At 36.0% G+C, this 17,686-nt stretch overlaps 1 protein-coding gene across 8 annotated transcripts in view; it reads right to left on the bottom strand.

Moving 5' to 3' along the window:
* Positions 1-17,686, bottom strand: part of INPP4B (inositol polyphosphate-4-phosphatase type II B) — an 842,030-nt gene that overhangs the window by 166,455 nt on the left and 657,889 nt on the right. For all 8 annotated transcript variants that reach the window (XR_003608999.2, XM_028102335.2, XM_028102336.2 and 5 more), the window contains one exon: positions 6,167-6,344. Coding sequence is in view for 7 of the 8 variants with exons in the window: in XM_028102335.2 (XP_027958136.1) it covers positions 6,167-6,344 (178 nt within the window). In the remaining variant the exon portion in view is untranslated. The remainder of the gene's footprint in view (positions 1-6,166; positions 6,345-17,686) is intronic.

The raw sequence follows: 17,686 nt of genomic DNA, 5'->3' as shown, positions 1-17,686 counted from the left end.
TTTTATTTCATCTTTATTTTTGAAAGATATCTTCCCTTGATATGGAATTATAATTTGTGTGTGTGTGTGTCAGTACTTTGAAGATATTACTCTATTGTCTTCTGGCTTGCATACTGTCTAGTAAGAAGCCTATGAATAATTCTGTTATATATCTCTTTTTCTTTTTCTCAATTTTCACTTTATCTTTGTTTCTCAGCAGTTCGATGGTGGTGTACCTTCATTTTTTGTAATGTTTATTCTGCTTGGAGTACATTGAACTTCCTGGATCTATAGTTTCACTGTTTCATTGAATTTTGAAAAATTTTCATCATCATTTCAGCAAGTATTTGTTTGTTTTCCTCTCTGCTTCTTCCAGGACTCCAATTACATGCATATTAGACTTCTTGGTATTGTTCTATAAGTCATTCTTGTTCTTTTTTCTCTCTCTGTCTCTGTTTTTATGTCTTTTTCTCTCTGCACTTCATTTAAATGGGTTCTAATACTATGTTTGCAAGTTCACTATTTATTCTTCTCAAGTGACCAATCTGCTAAGTCCACCTAGTACATATTTTTATTTCAGAAATTACAGTTCATAATTCTCTCATTTCTATGTTATTCTTTTTAGCTTTCCATTTTCCCCTCATCCTGTGTATGTGTTTCTCTGCTTCCTTAAATATATGGAGCATATTTATAATTGCTGTTGTAATACGGTCCTTATCAGCTAATTTCATTATCTCTGTTGTTTCTGGGTCTGTTTCTGTTGTTTGATCCTTCTGGTTATGGGTCATATTTTTCTGCTTCATTTTTGCTTGATATATGCTTATTTCACCAATTAAATGCTTACCATTTAAAGAGGAGTACAAAAAGAAGTAGAAATACTATCACAAAATTTCATCTTCATTTACATATTTATATACATTTATATATACTTTCACCAACTATAAATAAACAAAAGAACCTCTACTCATTAAGTTCTTCTGTTTAGTTTGGAACTGAGATAGGGTAGTTGAAGTAAATAAAAGTAAGAATTCCTTCGCAGTAGCCAAGTGATCAACATAATCAATATATTATGTGTATCTTCAACTTCTTAGTATACTGGCTTCCTGGCATTGCTGTTAAAAAAAAAAAACGCAGCACATTTCTTAAGAAAACCATGAGCTAAATGTTAGAATAAAATGTTTTGTTTTCTTTTTTTGAATACAATAGGATGTTTCAGTATATTATGTTAAGGTTAAAGGATACTAGGAATTAGAAGTTGTGAGCTTTTGTCAAATATATTGTGAGCACAGCCTCTAATATTTGTAACAAAATCCTTATGTTATTGTTACCATTTAACAATTGTCATAATGTGACACACCCCATGCTTTTAAATTTTAGGTTGTAAAAGATAAGGGCCATTTCTATATAGTATTTGTCATATAGCATCTAGTGCAATACCACACACAATTAAGTGCTTGATATTGCTTTTTTTTTTTTTAAGATTTTATTTATTTATTTGACAGAGAGAGACACAGCGAGAGAGGGAATACAAGCAGTGGGAGCAGGAGAGGGAGAAGCAGGCTTCCCGCCGAGCAGAGAGCCCGATGTGGGGCTCAATCCCAGGACCCTGGGATCATGACCTGAGCCGAAGGCAGACACTTAACGACTGAGCCACCCAGGCGCCCCTTGATATTGCTTTTTGATGAGCAATAATAATGATTTTCTAAACAAGATTTATCAATCTCTGTGAAATAGAGAATGTGATATCTAAGCTATAAGAGATAAATACCATACGCTGGTCTATACTTAGGTCCTTATTTTTTAGTTTGAATTCCATCACATTACTTTTTTCTCCCTTTTCTTTTTCATAGTATTGCATACTTTCAGCCTAGTGGAAAGGAAAATATATTTTTATCCCACCCTATTATTAACCTTTCAGATCTTACGTTAAAAATTTGGCCTATCCTTTGTCTTCTCTCTTCAAGCTATTAATATAAACTCAGTCTGTCTTTTGTTATGACCCTAGAAGATTAAATAATTTCTTTATTATTTTCATGAATTAATATGCAACAAACACAGTCATTCATCAGAAGGTATACTAATAATTAAAAAATTAGAACAACTTAAGTTTGTGCACATTAGGACATGAAAAAATTATTTAAAAAAATTTATTCTTATGGAATTTTAGTTTTGTTCTCCCCACTCTCACCCCCACATCCCTACTTGTTTCCTTCATTCCATATGCAAGTGTCCAACATGGAACTCAGGGAACATTTGACCATTTTGCATAGTGGCTAAGCTCACAGCATTTTGGAGCTAGACTCACAAGGTGTGTGATTTGGGGTACATTATATATATTTTTGTACCTCAGTTTCCCCTACTGCATAAAATAAGGCTATTAACAGTACTTACTTCATAGGATTAAAAAGATTAAATGTTGAAAATTCATGGACTTGTGGAAAGTTATAATAACACCTCACTCATAGTTATTAAACCTGCAATAAATGCTAGCTATTATTGTCATCATCATTAGCATCATAAATAAGCATTACCATCAAGAACCTTGAATCTCTTGGGAAGACAAGGAAAGATCTGTGTCTTATTCCATTTTATGCACCTAGTGTCAGAAACTGCACCTGATAATTAGTATGAACTCAGTAAATATTTTTACTTTTCATAAATTGTGTTTGTTTGTTTGTTTCCACCAGTAGATGTTTAGAGGGATGGAATTTTGCTGGGGAGCCTTAGTCTTATGGCTTGGTTATCAATAACAGTAGAAATGGCATGAATTGACTTCAGATCTACAAATGTTGCTGCTCTGAGATTCTCTGAATATGCAGTTGTCTCTGTTGTCCTTTGCTTTCCACCCCCAGACTCTGAGTATATATGGATCTGATAATGTGTCCATTGCTATCATCTCCATATGCAACATGTTACCTAAGAGGAAAGATGCCATCTCATTACAAAATAACTGAATGCCTCCTCTACACTACCAATGGGCTGCCCTCAGCCCTCCCCAGCCTAGTGCAGAGAACTCTCCCATACTTGAGTATGGAGTTTCCTTGATAAGTATGAACACAGATAATCCCCATTATGTATTGAATATGCTATATGAATGAGCTCCAAAGAAAATAAGCAAAGTATTTATTTTCTAAACAAACCAGTTCAGATTCAATAAAAGAAACAAGTGGGCTATCAACAAAAAAAGGTTTTTTATGCTCTAACCCACAGTGTGAAAAACCCCGATCTTTTTTTCTTTAAAGATCTATTTATTTATTTGAATGAGAGAGAGAGAGCACATGAGACGGGGGAGGGTCAGAGGGAGAAGCAGACTCCCTGCTGAGGAGGGAGCCCAATGCGGGACTCAATCCCGGGACTCCAGGATCATGACCTGAGCTGAAGGCAGTCGCTTAACCAACTGAGCCACCCAAGTGCCCTGAAAGACCCCGATCTTAAAGACAAAATGTCTTAGGGGAGCCTGGCTGGCTCAGTCACTACAGCATGCAACTCTTGATCTTGTAGTTGTTAAGTCTGAGCCCCACATTGGATATAGAGATTACTTAGAAATAAAATCTTAAAACAACAAAAATCCAAAAAATTTTAAGCTATATCTTTCTAATACTAAATTATAATAAAATTTAAGATGCCACTAAGAATATTTATCTTTTATGCTACGTTCATGGACCATACATTATTTAAACCCTAAACTATTAGCCGTCTTCATAGATTATGCAAAACTCTGTTAACTTAGATAATTCTTTGAAATTCCAGACAGAATTCTTAAAATAATGCATGGCTTGCAAACTTAACTTCAAAAAGATCTCCCTGATTTCAAGGACTGACAGATTTATTAGTAGATGAAGTTTGTCTACTTAGTAGAAAAACATGGGGAAAAAAGTTGGAGCAATACTGAATTATAGGGGAAAATTCACACCCTGTCCAATCCTCCACCCCAATCACTGCAGCAAGTTGTAAATGATGTATGAAAGGACATCAAAATCCCTGCCCAATGCACAGGAAGAATATAAACACTGCTCTGAAATCACTGCAGTGATGTGCTGTTTGCTAAGATTTTCTGTTTAGGTGAACCCAGAAAAAACTCACATCATCTACAAATCCAAAAAAGAAATCAACCAAAATGAAATTATATTATTTTACTATATGCAACACTCTCCTCTTTTCCCCCCTTTTTTCTAGCCATAACATATTTATTGACTATTAGACATATTTATTGACTATCAGGATACTGAAGCATTACTGAGGAGTACGTCTAACAAAAAGATATTAAAAATTTTTTTAAAAGTTAATGTCAAAACACATATATTAAAAAGAGGATACCAGAAAGATTTTCCAACCCAGAGTCAACCAGACCTGGGTCTGAACCCCAGTTTTGTTTGAACCTTAGGTTTGACTCTAGCTGTGTGATTTCACACATCTTTTTTTTAACTTCTCTGAGCTTCAGTCATTTTCCTTTGTGAGATGGAGATAATAGTACCCACAATTTAAAAATTAAATTTGAAGACTAAATGAAATCATGTAAGTCATAAAGCACAATACTTGGAACAGAAGGGTATCTGTGAAGTGTGGGTCATTTTTTTTCTTTCCATTTCATGATGGAAGTACCTGTTAAGTCATGGAAAGACTGTTGCATTCTGAACTGGAAGTCTTAGGTTGTCACTTTTCACGTTTTAATTTATGAGGCAATTCAGTTGACCTTTCTGAATAGACATTAGCTAATTTTTTTTTAAGATTTTACTCATTAATTTAAGACATAGAGATTCAGATAGAGAGACAGCATGAGCAGAGAGAGAGGCAGAGAGAGAGGGAGAAGCAGGCTCTCTGCTGAGCCAGAAGCCCTGATTCGGGGTTCGATCCCAGGACCCCAGATCATGACCTGAGCCAAAGGCAGATGCTTAAGCATCTGAGCCACCCAGGTGCCCCAATATTAGCTAATTTTTAATGAAAATAGGTATTAGTTTTTTTTTGGTAAGAAAAATATATGATAATGTATACATTAAAATGTTCAATAAGTGCCAGGTTTTAATATTATAAATTAACATATATGAATCAAACATATATAAATATATAATACCCAAGTTTTTATGAATCTGTTCCTTAGGGACATGACAAACTACATTATTTTATTCTAAAATGATATAATGAGAATTTTTTTTTTGCTCAGTTTCTTCAAGGTCATATTTATTGGAACTATCTCATAATAAACTGCAAGATGTCCTCAGAATGCAAAGGTTAAGGATAAGTGTATTGGAATTGGACTCCAGGACACCTGGTTTTATAGTTAAACTCAAGCTGCAACTTACCTTTTCTATCTTGGCTCTCTCTGAATCTTTCAGTTGCCTTAATTAGCTATGAAAGTTGATGCTGAGTGTTTACCCCATGCCAGACTACATTTCCTCTTTGCATACACAGATGCAAGGCACCTTTGAAAAAATTAAGGCTTAGGTCCCACTACATTTCAAACAATAGCTAATATTTTTTAATTCTTTTAAAACTTTCTCCCAGTAGATAAGGTTGCAGAAAGCAAACTGAGGCAGAGGAATTACCCCATGCTACTGATAAGAATCCACATCAAAGTTGTGCTTTCAAATGAAGTGACATTCCTAATTCAAATGTATAGCTTCATATGCATAAAAATTAGTTGATCACCAGAGGAAAACAAAGTAATTTTCAAAATCTAATTTAACTCATTATTAATAAGACCATGAACCAAAGAGAATGAAAAATGTCAAGAAAAAGAGAAAATATACCTTAGCCAATAACAGGTGTCATTTCCTACTTAAAAAAAAATTAATCAGAGCACCTGGGTGGCTCAGTTGGTTAAGCGACTGCCTTTGGCTCAGGTCATGATCCTGGAGTCCCGGGATCGAGTCCCACACCGGGCTTTCTGCTCAGCAGGGAGTCTGCTTCTCCCTCTGACCCTCTTCCCTCTCGTGCTTTCTATCTCTCATTCTTCTCTCTCTCTCTCTCAAATAAATAAATAAAATCTTTAAAAAAAATTAATCAGTAAGATTTGAAAAGAGAATGAGGCCTATTCATTTTGATCCTGTGGCAATACTTTGAAGCTTACTTTTTAACCTAATCTATTTTACATTTCCAGATGCTATGAAAGGCAATGTATGCAGAAAGCAACACCAATGGGGATTTGGGTATTTCATTTTCCCCACTGTAGTAGTGATTTGGATCTTACTTTTTCTGAAAGCATCTTTAAAGAATTCTTCAAGCTGTCTGGAGAATGCTGGCTTGCAGAATTAAGCAGTAGGTCTGCATGGGTTGCTATCAGAGGTTGTAGTTGATTGATGTTGCTGAGAACTTCTTTTGCTTTGGCTGTGTTTTCAGGTGAATAGTAAATAAACTGGTATCCAGTACTGGAACAACAAAGATAAAGGCAAGTTACACAAAAAAGCAGAAAGAATTTGCAGCCCTTAGTACCAGATGGCAAATGAGAAACAGAACTCCAAATAGCATGACTTCCTTTTGAACAGATAAGAACTATTCTAAGAGGTTTATATGATGTCCTAAGAGTTTTTTAAGTAAAATGACCAAGATATTTTTTAAGACCAAGATATTTTTTTAAAGATTTTAAAAGTGAAATACATCGAATTTTGCTCAACCACAAGGAAGATTCTTTATAATTACATATGTCAGGTATTAGTATTCAAAATAAAATTATTGTTAGTTATTAATAAACTTGAAGTCACATTAGTACAGAGTGAAAAGAAAAGTATGAGCTTTTATATTCAGGCTAATTTGAATGTTAATCCTGGCTCTGCCACATACTAGCTGGGTGACCTTAGGCAGGCTTCAGTTTCCTCCACAGGAAATTAGGCATAAATATACAAGAATTCTAAAAGGTGGCTAAGATTGGTCATAATCCTTGTGAAATGCCTACAACAGTGACTAACACAGAGCAAGCATTCAATAAATACTACCTATATTTTCCCCCATGATAGGTAGGGCAGAGTGAGTAAATTTTAACAGCTGAGAAATGGGGAGAAAACATATTAATGCCAAGTGGGCATAAGGAGAATTTTATTGGATAGAACAAGAATATTTATAGCATAAAAATTTCATTATGCTATTTTATCATTACCCATTTTGTTCCTAGTGCTTTCTCATTTCACTTGGAAAAAAATGTAAAATTGATTACTAATTGAAGAATTACTGACTTTTATAATCATCATCTAAGAACTGGTCAAGCATATTATGGGGGTAAGGATTCCATGGAATGAAGGAATCTTTGGATTAGGAAAGACAAGGGAAGCATTTCAGCAGGGAAAAGAATAAACCAGCAAAATACCAGCCAAAGTGAAAGAAGAGGGCAGTTCACTTGGTTGGTGCAGTACTTGCCTACATCTCTTTGCATCCAACTGTCAAAGCATTTTTCATGTATCTTGTACTCTGTGTTGAGTATTTATTATTTTCTCTACACTTACCAGTTAAATTACTAAAATTCCCATAATTCCATTTTTTATTTAGAAATATTAGAATCCAATGAGAAAAACTAACATCTAGGGAGCACTCCTCCTCCCCTTCCATTTACACTAATGACTTTTAGGGGAAAGTACCGGTTTCTTTAGGAAGACAACACTCTTTCTTGTAAAGATATAATGGATATTCCTATAATTTTATTTATGTATTTATTTATCACAATGATCAAAAGAAAAACCCTTGGTTGCTTGGACTATTCAGAAGCTAGGGAAAGAAGCTGATGAGGGATACAGGTTTGCGAAGGCTAAGAAATATGTCGCTGGTGTGTGACACTTAGGAGAATTTGCTCTTAATTCTGTACTTACAGACTGTTACATTTCAGAAATGGGAGCCTAAAAATAAAACATACCTTAACTACTTATTACATATATTTCAGTGCAAATTAAAGCAAATGAACAAAGAACAATGGTGAAGAGGAGAAAGAAAACATTCGTCCCTGCCAGTTATCTGTAACTTTTTCTGGTTCATCTGATCTCATGCGAAGTGTGCTAAGGCCTCTAACAAAAATCACCACCTGTGAGGTCTCCCTTACTCATCTGTACTCAGACCCAATACAAAGTTCAATCCACCACAGTGGATTAGGAAATGAAACAACTCCGTGTTATTTTTGCAAAGAAAGTGATTATCTAAAGATATTGGTGGGTCATGGGGGTGGGGATGATGTTTGATACTCAGCACCTCTGACAGCAGAGAGAGACTTAACTACAGACCCAACATAGAAAGCAACATGCAGTAGCTGCTTGGTGGTCCCTTTCCACTGATCTGCTCTTCTGTCATAATTTGCTTTCTTCTGTCAACTTCTGGGTACTGACAGGCCTTCCATGGCTTAGCTCTTGGAAAGCAGAGTTATGGAGGCCATGTGTGGTCTTCCATCTTTCTCTTCCCCTAACTGTCCTCTTTGAGGGTGTCATGCCTGCCCTCTCATAATTCAATCCCATGCATTCTTTTGGCTCCTGTCACCATTGCCTTCCTTCTTTACTCATCTCATACTTCCCTGGCATTTCATTGTTACTTTATTCCTGAACGTTACCTACTTTCATTATTATTATTATTTTTAAAGATTTTATTAATTTATTTGAGAGAGAGTGCTTCAAGGCACAAGAGCAGGGGGTAGGGGTGGGGGGGGAGAGGGAGGAGGAAAGAATTCCAAGCAAACTGCACTGAGCATGGAACCCCAGAGCCCCACGTGGGGCTTGATCCCCCCATCCCAGGACCCCGAGATCATGACCTGAGCAGAAGCCAAGAGTCAGACGCTCTAAAGACTGAGCCACCCAGGCATCCCACTTTCATTATTTTTTTTCTACATATTTCTAATTCTGCAAATTCCTTTAGACTCTCCTCTCCATTTGAGTCTCCTACGTACATTTTCAAGATTTATTTCTTACATGTTCTTTCCCTATTACTTTCCCTATTGTTTCAGTGGTCCTCAAATTTTAGCAGGCATACGATTCACTTGGGGGTGAGGAGAGGGCCTGGGTGTTTGTTTAAAAAATACAGATTCCCTGGCATCAGTGCGTTGTAGCATCTGTAACAGCCACCTCACGAAATCCAGCTGATGCACAGGCACAGCTGAGCACTTTTAGAGACACCTGCTGCCCTTGTTTTGGCTGTGAATCCCCTCTAAGCCCTTGATCTTGCTAGCAATGACGCCGATAAAGGTCCTTTTTCTCATTCTAACTTCCAAGTTCCTTGTTCCTAAGTTATTCTTATTTCCATGATACCCTTTACAAGGCTACCCTTGTACTCCATCTTTATATCTAGCACAGGTTGTTCTGCATCCCTTCTCATTATCAGCGCTGCCTCTCCTCCCTATTTTCATCATCTTTTCATCTTTTCCCTCCCAGCATACTCCCTTTCCTCTTCTTCTCCTTCCCCAATCTCCATCATGGGACGCTCCTATAACTCCCACCCCCTGCTCCTAAGTCAGTCTCCATTGGAGCAAAGTTACATATCAGGCATTGGTTCTCCCCATTAGGTCATTTAACCATGAGCATCATACCTTGTGAAGCAGAAAGATTCATTTTCCACAATAAAAGCCAATGTTGATGTCCAGGATGAAATAGTATGGTGTGGAAAAAAAAATATCGCCACCCACAAAATAATTTTAAGTGTACATAAATTTCCTTTACCTATTCAGTGCCTTACTCTTTAAACATGTCATATATTTTAACAGTTATAGCTTTTTAAATGGAAAGTTATGAGTATAATTTAATTATTGAGATAAAAAGAATATAGCTAAACTCTATTTTATAGTGGTCTGAAATTTAAACTGAATCCAAACACATGAATTAACTATCAATCAGACAAAACCAGAAGAAAGACAAAGTATTTGCTTGGACAAAAAATATTTTATAGGATGTCAATAATATAGCAAATCATGAACAATGAAAATTGAAATTAACTTCATAACATTTTTCTACTGATGAAACGGAATTAAAAAATATATAAATATATATATATATATAAAATATATATCTGTATGTATATATATATTTTTAGCGTGTATATATATATATATACACACATATATATACAACATCTATTTAATTATGTATCAGTTTAATTAGAAAACAGGCACAACACACACACACACACCCATAACTCACAGGGGCATGTGCATGTTGTTACCAGAGGTGTCATATTCTCAAGTTGTAAAGAAAAATAAAGCACATAGTGAAATCACATTCGTATTCATAAACTCTAATTGCTAACCAAAATACAACTAAAACAATGACTGTATGTTCCTGTGTGGTCACCTCAGTTGCTTTCTGCTGGTCCTCCTTATCTCCCCATCCTCTAGTGTTGGCACGTTCCAAAACCCACTCCTTGGGGCACTTCCTTTTTTTAGTCTCCATGCCCTTCCTAAGTAATTTCATTTAATCTTCTGGTTTAAATACTTCAGTTGTGATGATTCCCAAATTCACATCTCTAGCCTATACCTTTTCCCTGAACTCTAATTAAAAACAAAAGCTCTCCTCTTCACAGCTCCAATTTATCATGTCCCAAACTGAGCTCCCTCTCTGCTCCTCACAACCAGCTCCTTCTGTACACTTTCCCATCTCAGTTCATGGCAGGTCTGTTTGATGTGGTGTATGTTTCTTCTCTTCCTCTTTTACCTTTGTCCATTTTTTCCTCCAGAAAATTCTGCCTTTTCCTTCAAAACACAAGCAGATTTCAACCATTTATTTCCGTACTCACTGCACCAACCCTGGTGCAAGCCACCATCATCTTCTACCCTACAAACTGGTCTTCCCATCTCTATCCTTTACTCTAAGACATTGAAATCCTTGACTTAGCTTAGGGTTGAAGGAGGCAGGGGGCAGGCGAGGAGAGAGAAATAAAGCAATTCCTCCTTAGTTTCCTGCTCACACCCAGATTCTGGGACTTGCTCTGCCACTTCTCCCCACACCACTGCAACCTCCACCCTTTAACCCATTTGCCCAACTAAGCCATTATTTTGGTAAGTAGAGTCATGGAAGAATATAGATTAGAAATGAAGAAGAGGCAAGGAGGGAAAAGGGAAGGAAAAGATCAGGGAGGAGGCACAGGCAGAAGAGGACTAGGGTTGAGGAACAGAGAAAAAAATGATAAAGAATAATATGCCTCTGCTTCTGTGGCCGAACTAAATCTCCAGAGGAAAAGTCTAAGGACTATTTTTTCCCAACTCAAGCCCTACTTGTAAAAAAAACGATCTCTTGAATCCAGACGGAGGGACAGACATTCTCTCAGTTCTAACGGAGAAGAAAACTATGTGGATAATAAATGAAAATGTACACCTTAGTGCACTTGAATATACCCTTTTGGCTTCACAGGATTTAACAACGTGCTTCATGAAATTGTAGAAGGTAAAAGCATACCTCTCTGCTTCCCCCATTGTATTCTTTCTCTTTTTTGCAAGAAGTACGGCTTAGAGAAAAGAACTAAAAGACAAATGGTGTATGTTTTGTTTACCTCGTATGGATTGCACTTATATAATTAAATTAGTTATATGATAGAAGCTTAAATTAATGTTTATCTTTGAATCAACTCTTTTTAAAAAAATATTAGTTTTATAGAGATTTTAGAATCAGCGTTTTGAATAATACACTTGATTCTGCCATTTATTAGCACTGTGACAGAAGATGCTAATTAAGAGGGAAGAAGTCCTAAAATTCATTTCAGCTCAACTTACCCTCAAAGGAAATCTACCTATTGTCTCTGATTACAGTGGTTTCTACTGTCCCACTTTTCAGTTTGCAAGTTCTTATCTGCAATTCCTTAACCATTAAGATCTCTTTTCTATTTACAATCTTTCCTTATCCCTGTTCTTGCCCTATTAAAAAATTTTCAGGCACTATTATATGACCTTTAAATAAACAAAGTCCAATGTGATTTCACTTCCTTCTATGGCCTATTTCCATTTATTCCTGAATTCACTTGTCCTGATTCCTTTTTTAACTTCCAAGGATCTGGTCACTTCTGTCTCTGCCTAGTATGCCTTCTGGTATTTTCATGCTCACTCTGCAAAGGTGTGATGGAGTAATACCCAAATCACGTCCCCTGATTCCCTCTCATCTCAAAAACTTTTCAACTCCATCCTGGATCTTATCCATTCACATGCCTAATATAGAGTAATATTAAGTACAAGAATGGAAACCATTCCCAAATACACTGCCAAAGTAAAAGGTCCCTTGACTGTAAATGATCATGAGGGGCCTTTTTGGGGTGATGAAAATGTCCCAAACATTGGAATGTTATGATGATTGCATAACTCTGTAAATTTACTAAAAATCACTGAATCATACACTTAAAACAGGTCAGGCCCGGTGTATGCAAATTACAGTACATAAGCAGAGAGTTGAATGGTGGTTTCAGGGATGTGGGGAGGGGAAAATAGGGAGATGTTAGTCAAAGGGTACAAAGTTTTGGTTATGCAAGATGTGTAAGTTCTGAAAATCTAATGTCCAGCACCATGACAACCCTTAACAATGCTGTATTCTATATCTGAAATTTGCTAAGAGGACAGATCTTACGTGTTCTCACCAGAAAAAAAAAAAAAAGAAGACAAAGATGAAGACAAGATGAAAAGACGAAGATAAAGAAAAATATAAGAAAAATAATAATCATGTGAGATGATGGGTAGATTAAGTAATAATTTCACAAATATAATATATAACAATTATATATGTTGTATGTTTTATATATATATATATAATTTTTATTTGTCAATTATACCTTAATAAAGCTGGGCCAAACTAAGCAAATGTTTTCAGAATATGATATTATAGTGTTGGTGATTATGAGTCTAGGATAAGAATACAGGGAAGCAGAAAGTATATTTAAGAACCATTTGATTTTTTCTGTTAAACCTAGAGATACTTTCATGGGGGGTTTCTATGGAATTTATACTAATAATCCAAACCTCTTTCTCTCATTATAATAGCCAATAATCACTGAGTCTATAACACAGGACTAGCATTATGCTAAATGCTTTGTAGAGATTATTTCATTTAATCTTGACAAAAATTTAGAGGAATAAATATTATTCCATCATACAGATATGGAAGTTGAAGCTTGGGTAGGTTAAGTAACTTCTCCTGGATCAAACAACTAGTATGGATGGTAAAAACAAAGTTTATCCCCAGGTCTTTATTATCACACAGTTTGAACTCTTAATTATGTTTTATTACCTCATGAACATGATTTGGTCTACTTTAAATCTAGAAAAATTGTGATACAATAACTAACACAGGAAACATCTTTTATTTAGTAACATAATGGTAGGTACAGCCTATAAATTTTAAAATATCATTGAAGACATTCTCATCTTCTAATTAAAACAAAGCTCATTACAGAAGATGTATGATTCTATTTTATAACACAGATTAGAGTACAGAAAGAATCTGAAAATCATCTCACAGTAAATTGCTTTCAACAAATATTTAATGACTGCCACTGGGTGAATGCACTGAGTAAAGCAAAAGGCCAGAGGGACCCAGCAAGATAACTGGTGGATGAATATGATGATGCCTGTCCTCTAAATGCCACAAGCCAGGGCTGGTAGCCGAGAGGAAGAAACAGGGAATAAATAACTTTTTTTTAACCTCAGCCTTCTCATAAGACCTTGCAAATTTAAATATCCTTTGCATAGCCATAGTTTCAGAGCTTCTTCCTAACCACTCAGTACTATGGCTCTTACATTCTTGACAGGTCAGACATTCATTTATAAGCAAAGTCACATGACCTTGTGACAAAAGATATCCCATGGCGTCTAACTTTCTATGTATTTTGTCGTTGGAGATTTTTTTTCAGGTCACCTAGTTCTCCATATTTGCTGGAAGGAGAAGTAGAAAAAGGGTTTTACAAAGACATTTCTCTTATGGTACAACTAAATTAAAAGGAAGAGAGGGTGCCTGAGTGGTTCAGTCGGTTAAGCATCTGCCTTCAGCTCAGGTCAAGATCCCAGGGTCCCGGGATTCAGTCTCGCATCTGGTTCCCTGCTCAGCAGGGAGTCTGCTTCTCCTCTCCCCCCTCCCCACCCTGGCTTGTGATCTCTCTCTTAAGCTCTCTCTCTCTCTCAAATAAATAAATAAAATCTTTTAAAAAAAGGAAGAGAGAAAACAAAAGTATCCAAAAAAACTAGAGCCCTGTCTGCATCTATCTGCACCACTTTACATAAACTTACTATCCTTTCCAAAACATTCACCCATGTTTAGATTGACATCTGTGTATATATAATTTCATGTTTTCTTGCAGGTACATTTTTTATATACATCTTTCCATACCTCATAATCCAAACACTAATAGATAAGACTACATAGTGCTCTACGCTAGTGATGCAAAGAGTGCTTATTCAATCATTCAAGATATTTCTAATATTTTACTATTATGAATAGAATCTATGATCATCTTTGAAAAGTTTACCTTTTTCTTTTATTATTTCGATTCCTAAATAAGTGGTTTTCCTGTGGTATATTGGTAGGACTATATACAGAGAACAAATGTCTAAAAATATTTTCTTTTTTTTACTGACTACTATACAGAACAATTTTAGGCAGATTAAAATAGTGCTAACTACCACATCGATTCATGTATTTTTTGTAATTGTAAAGGTGAAGTAATTTCCTCTTAAAATTATATTCTCATTGAAGCCTATAAAGAGTTGAATGGACCGACTTTTTTTTTTTTTCCTTATATTTCTATCTGGTGGGCAGCAAAATCAATTCTGGAAAGGTCATCTATAACTTACATTATTAGTTAGAACTAACACTGTTCATTTATTGGGAGCCTATGTTTTGTGTTAAATATCTACCGATTGCGTGAGAGTGAATAAGTATGGAAGAAGAACCTGAGAGTAGGGGCAGAAGTCTAATTTTCTAGCTCTAGTTCTGTTCTTACATGTATGGGTGATTTAATCTTTGGATCTGAGTATTCTCATTAATAAAGTAGGTAGGGGAATTTGTGATCTCTGAGATTCCCTGTTGGGAATAGAACCTGTTGGTTCTAACATTTTAAAGATTCTTTAATTGGAAAAAAAAAAAAAGCACAGACTCAACAAAATTATTTTCTTGTTTCCCAAAACTTATTTTCATATTGAATATATACAATTGACTTTATTAACCAAGCAATGGAAACCAATGGCTTATTTCCTGTATTCTCTTTCTTTTTTTTTAAAGATTTTATTTATATATTTGACAGAGATAGAGAAAAAAATAGCAAGAGCAGGAGCACAAGCAGGGGGAGTGGGAGAGGGGGAAGCAGGCTTCCCTCAGAGCAGGGAGCCCCACGCGGGGCTGGATCCCAGGACCCTCGGGGCTTGATCCCAGGACCGTGGAATCATGACCTGAGCCCAAGGCAGGCGCTTAACGACTGAGCCACCCAGGCGCCCCATCCTGTATTCTCTTTCCCAGCAACCTGTGCATTTACCCAGTTTTATAAACCAGAGTACTAAGAGTCCTGCAACCCTGACTAGTCTCCCTCAATATTCATCCAGTTGGATTTCAATTCTATAAAAGCTTTCTTAAAATCTGTAACTCCATAGTCACCCATTTCCTCTCCCCATTAGTATTATAATGGCCTGTTTGCTCTTCTTGATTCTTTTCACTGTGGTTCAAAATACAAATCTGATCCTGTTAATCCTCAGACAGAAACCTGTCAGTGAGTCCCCATAGTCTACAGGATGAGCTGCCAGGACTTGATAGAGCAAACAAATATCCTTCAGGTTTGGCTCCTGTCCTGCCCACTCTTACATCCTTTCTCTCTCTTCTCTCTCTCTCTTCTCTCCCCTCATCTTCCCACCTCCCTCTTCCCTTCTTCCTTCCCCTCTCTCTTCCCCCCCGCCCCCCCCTTCTTCCTCTCCCTCATTTCCAGATTCTTTATGTTCTTGGAATTTTTGAGCCAAGGACAGTGAATGGCTTCACCACACACATGTGTGCTGTACAGAAACTTGGGAGTCTTTCTTGATAACTCTGGATTTTTACCTCTCACTCCAAACAAACACACAAAATCCAAACAGTTGCCAAGCCATCCCAAACATCTCTGTAACCAATCTCCTTTTCTGTATCTGTGCTAACACCACCCTAGGCTAAGCCATTTTTCTCCTCTGACAGAATCATTGCAATAACTGCTTATTAACACAGACCTCATGACAGGGAAGAAGACACTGAATTGTTCAGATAAAGTCCCATCTAACAAGGATTTTGCAGTAACAGTATTTTTCTCATGTTACACAAGCCAGTTGTGTGATTCTTCCATGACATAGATCCCATACATACCTTTTTCTTTTCTTTTCTCTAAGTTAGTACTTTTACTATTTTAAAGCTCTGGAAAATACAGTGTTTTTTATTTTCTGGGAATCTATTTATAGATGACTTTCTTTTCTTTTGTTTGCTGCCTTTGAGACCAATGGATATTAACTATCTAAGCTAATAGGGAGCTTTAAAAATATGCTGGAAGTTGCTCAGTGTTTAACCTGAGTATAAGAGTTCTTCTTTGGATTAAATGCATACCAGTTGAGATGACATAACAGTGTCATGATTTACATTTATTTTTTTTTCAGTTTACAATGAAGGAGAAATACAACTCTTGATTTATAAAAAATAAGTCCTCAAACTATATTATCTTTTCATATTTAGTTTTTTAAGTAAGAAAGGCTTCTTTATGTAATTTGCTTATTAGATTTCACATTATATCTTTTAAGTCCTAATCTTCCTGTTGATAACTTTTTCTTCCCAGATAAAACCAGAAGTCATATTATAATGGCTGTGAAATTAAAACATTTAATTGTAAAAGTCAAATTATCCAAATTATCTTCCTGATCTCAAGATTTTAACCACTCTTTCTAATAATCTAATGATTTCAAAAGAAATCAGCCACATCAATAGTGCAAACAAGGAAATGGAAGGGTGAGAAGTTCAGTGGCTTTCTGAAATCCCCAAATGAGGATTGATGATGTGTTTTATCATTTTAGACACTTTTCTCCTCACCAAATTTATTATCACTAGAAATTCTAGGTCATTTAACAAACTTATTTTCATTTACAATTAAAGTCATTTCTTTAAGGGAAAGATTTAATTTTTAAGAGTTCTGAACTGTCACACTACATATAGCGCTTCTTGTCTATGCTTCAGATCACAGTTGGCTTCACAAGCTTTTGGGTAGGTGATTGGAAAAATGTCACCAACTGAAATGTTAAAGTCACTATTGCTCAGATTTTGAGCTAGGCTATTTTTTTTTATTTTTTATTGTTATGTTAATCACCATATATTACATAATTTGTTTTGGTGTACTGTTCCATGATTCATTGTTTGTTCATAACACCCAGTGCTCCATGCAGAACGTGCCCTCCTCAATACCCATCGCCAGGCTAACCCATCCCCCCACCCTCCTCCCCTCCAGAAACCTCAGTTTGTTTTTCAGAGTCCATCATCTCTCCTGGTTCGTCTTGAGCTAGGCTATTTTTACAAAATTTATCATCTATCCCCTTTCGGAACCCATAAAAGTATATTTTCCTTCCTAGTGAGGTGCAAGCAAACACTAACATTCTAATACCTGAAAAAAAAATGGCTGTTTTTAAAGCTCATGAGACATTTTCTATAAATACTCCTTTACTTCTCTTTGCCAACTCCACAAATATCCCCTATGTTTCTGTTACCTGATACAGTCACACTGACCTTTTCATGCAGAGGGGAGACAGTCCCGTGATAGGCAATCCTTTCACTTCTTTAATCCCCCCCCCCAA

Source organism: Eumetopias jubatus, unplaced genomic scaffold (assembly GCF_037043125.1).
Source record: "Eumetopias jubatus isolate StellerSeaLion01/CBP00866 unplaced genomic scaffold, mEumJub1_p1.0 scaffold_2, whole genome shotgun sequence".
Classification (NCBI taxonomy): domain Eukaryota; kingdom Metazoa; phylum Chordata; class Mammalia; order Carnivora; family Otariidae; genus Eumetopias; species Eumetopias jubatus.
The sequence above is the reverse complement of the archived record's forward strand: the minus strand, read 5'-3'. Positions and strand labels throughout refer to the sequence as shown.